The sequence below is a fragment of the Sinocyclocheilus anshuiensis genome, unplaced genomic scaffold (assembly GCF_001515605.1).
Source record: "Sinocyclocheilus anshuiensis isolate Anshui unplaced genomic scaffold, SAMN03320099.WGS_v1.1 scaffold288, whole genome shotgun sequence".
In the NCBI taxonomy this organism is placed as follows: domain Eukaryota; kingdom Metazoa; phylum Chordata; class Actinopteri; order Cypriniformes; family Cyprinidae; genus Sinocyclocheilus; species Sinocyclocheilus anshuiensis.
This window is the reverse complement of record NW_015558570.1, coordinates 677,368-680,893: the sequence shown is the minus strand read 5'-3', so window position 1 is coordinate 680,893 and position 3,526 is coordinate 677,368. Positions and strand designations below refer to the sequence as shown.

At 34.7% G+C, this 3,526-nt stretch overlaps 1 protein-coding gene across 1 annotated transcript in view; it reads right to left on the bottom strand.

Moving 5' to 3' along the window:
* The window catches only part of LOC107679595 (centrosomal protein of 290 kDa-like), a 29,118-nt gene that overhangs the window by 17,782 nt on the left and 7,810 nt on the right, over positions 1–3,526 (bottom strand). The window contains 2 exon segments of the mRNA XM_016475185.1: positions 906–1,199; positions 1,363–1,383. Coding sequence (XP_016330671.1) covers positions 906–1,199; positions 1,363–1,383 — 315 coding nt within the window.

The window sequence follows — 3,526 nt, the reverse complement described above, 5'->3', positions numbered from 1 at the left end:
TAAATATTATTATAAATAGATTTATATTTATTTAAATTAGTGCTGGGCAACAATTAATCACATCCAAAATATTTTTTATTTGTTTACATAGTATATGTGTGTGTAGTCTGTGTACTAAACACACATGCATGTATATATTTAAGAATATATTATGTTTATATATTAAATATATTTATATATAATATAAATTATATGAATATAAATATATACATGTAAATATTTTAAAAAATATATGCATGCATGTGTGTGTATTGTTTATATATACATAATAACTATACACAGTACACACACATATATTATGTAAACAAAAACTTTTATTTTGGATGCAATTAATCGCGATTAATCGTTGACCAGCGCTAATTTAAATAAAAAAATGAAATGCATATGACATTAATTATTATTTAATAAATTATTTAAAATATTCATTTTCATTAAATATGATCACAAATATGGGCCCAAAATTAAACAGACACAAAGATAGATGCAATAGATTAAAAAATAAATAAATAACTAATAACTTAAACTGTTGATAAATATATTAAATAAAAATAAATTGAAGATGCATTAGCAAAAAATAAATAAAAAAATCAATGTTTTAATTTGTTAACAAATTATTCATTTACATGTATTTAGTCATTATTTAAAATTTTTTAAAAGTTACATAAAACTTTTTGTCAAGTGAGCTTATAAGGAAGGCTCCTATTGTAGGCAACTTCTGCTTTTAGATTCAAGAAAAAGACCTTGTGAAGATGCTTTGTGACCTTACCAAGTTGAAGACACCATTGGAAAATAAGAGTAATTAATTGTCCTAAACTCAAGAACATTTATAGCGACCCCAAAAATGATTTAGACTTTGTAACATGAGTGAATTTTACACTACTGAAAGTGCAAAGGGATAAACTCACAGACTCATAGAGTTGGATTCGACTGAGGGTGTCATTGAGTTCTTTGTCTTTGTCCCTGGCATCATGTTCAGCCAGTTGGGCGGCACGCTCAGCCTCCAGAGCTCTCCTCTCAGCCGCCTGCAGCTTAGTGCTCAAGTCTTCCAACCTACGCTGCTGCACGCTGACGTGACCTTTATCTTTCTTTAACGGTTTCTTCAGCTCCTCGATGAGCACAGCATTCTTTTCCATTTCTGTTGTGTACTGCTCGACTTGCTCTGACAGCATCTTGATCTGGTTGTCCCTCTCTTGCACGGCCTTTTGAAGTCAAACACAAAGTCTATGACTTCCTTAACCCCCGTTGGGATAAAATAAGATGAACCAATAATGATGGAAACAGATGAATAATGACAGATGACAGATGTAAAACTGAGGAACAATGACACATAAAGCAAAGGAAATGAGAAACCGAGATACTTACGCCACACAGTTCATATATGACCTGACTCGGCCGAGTGGTAAACACGAGAGAATGGAAAAAGGAAACATTTGGAAGCCAATGAAGCATTTGAAAGGAAGCAGTAATGAATAAAAGTAGAGTGCATCAAAAAGAACACAAAGATAGATGATAAATCACACAAACTAAGTCAGATACATTAGAGTCAATCTGAGGTCTGTTCCACACATCTTGCGTCTGTGGTGAGTTTCAGCGGCCATATTAACAGGTTACTAGTGATGTCCGGTTCGCGAACGAATCGTTCGATTTAACCGGTTCTTCTTAGTGAACCGGTTGAACCAGTTCACCAAATCGGACTGAATCGTTGAAAAGTGTAAGCATTAATCCACAAATTACTTAAGTTATTCACTTTTTAAACGTGGCTGACACTCCCTCTGATTCGAAATAAACCAATATCCCGGAGTAATTAATTTACTCAAACAGTACACTGACTGAACTGCTGTGAAGAGATGAACACGAGCAGAGCAGCATCTGTGCAGCAAGCCGGATAATGAACGTACACGCCCACTGCTGGAGCTGTTCTCGTTCTTGACACACACAGCACGTATGAAGCGAACTGGTTCTTTTGGACAACTGATTCTGTGCTAATGCTATGAGCGCGGGTAAACCGAAGACTTGAATGAAGGGCAATCTGGCGAAACGTACGTTTATTTAATAACAAATAAATCGCAATGGATTATGTATAGTAAGTGGATTATGGTTTCTGCGCTGATGACAACTAATTTATTTACTTTATATCTTCAAGACTTAAATCCTCGTATGCACATCACTGCCTGTTACTGTATTTGGGTGCTTAGCTGCAAAACTTAATTGTAAACTTTTCAGATCATGATTATGATGTTTTAACTGACTGAAGTTATGATTACTGACTTTATATATTTGAATGTGTATTTTCATCCAGGCCTGGGACGATAGACTTGATATCATTACGTCATCGCGAATGACGTCATTACATTAGGGCGTAAAAGAACCAATGAACCGTTTTTTTTAACCGGTTCATTGAAACGAACTGTCCGAAAGAACCGGTTCGCGGAAAAGAACCGGACTTCCCATCACTACAGGTTACAGCATTTACGCTGTATTCCCAGAAGCATCACAGTGGCGATGATGAGTTCTGCCACTGAAAATGTTTGTCATGCATCATATATTAAACTTAAGAAAAAACACATTGAAATGCACTATAAACCTTTTTATCAACACCATCTTTTGCAATACAGGCTTTTATGAAGCAACAAAAAATAAAAGTGGGACATACTGTTTTAAAACAATACATCTGGTGGGCTACGTTCCACACGCAGTGACAGTCACATAAACACTTTCTATTCAGCAAATCTGGCAGTTTATAGCTACACTTTGAGGTTTGGGTTCCATTCCTTATAAATTCATTCACATTTGGGTGTAAGCATGGACGCTTCCTCGTGTAAATTCAATTTCACAATAATCAAGTTTGTTAAAATTATCAATAGCCAAATTCTAATACTGATACGATAGATTCTATTAAAGGAGTGCTACTAAAGGAACTATTTAATATAACAACCCAGAAATCTCTTTATTCCCAGTATAGAGTACATATTTTGTCATGCTGCAAATGCAGGATGTGTGAAACAGGCCTGAGACATACCTTGTATCCTAATTAGTAGGATAAAAAAATGAAATAAAGTTGAAGTAATATGTTTGGTTAATAATTAAAAAAATTATATGAAAGAAAGAAATAAAAATAATGACTGAGTATTAAAGGGGTCATATGACGTTGCTAAAAAGAACATTATTTTGTGTATTTGGTGTAATGAAATGTGTTTATGCGGTTTAAGGTTAAAAAAACACATTATTTTCCACATAATGTATATTCTTGTTTCTTCTCTATGCCCTGCCTTTCTGAAACGCGTCGATTTTTACAAAGCTCATCGTTCTGAAAAGCGAGATGTGCTCTGATTGGCCAGCTATCCAGTGTGTTGTGATTGGCCCGAATTCCTCAAGCGTGTCACGTAAATGTTACCCCCCTTACCATATTGTGATGCCGTGTCCTGGTGCGACGAGACAAAACCAATAAAACCCATTATAAACGAGTCATTTGTTGCATCCAGTGGGGACATAATTACTGATTATAATGACTTATACTGTCTTTTTA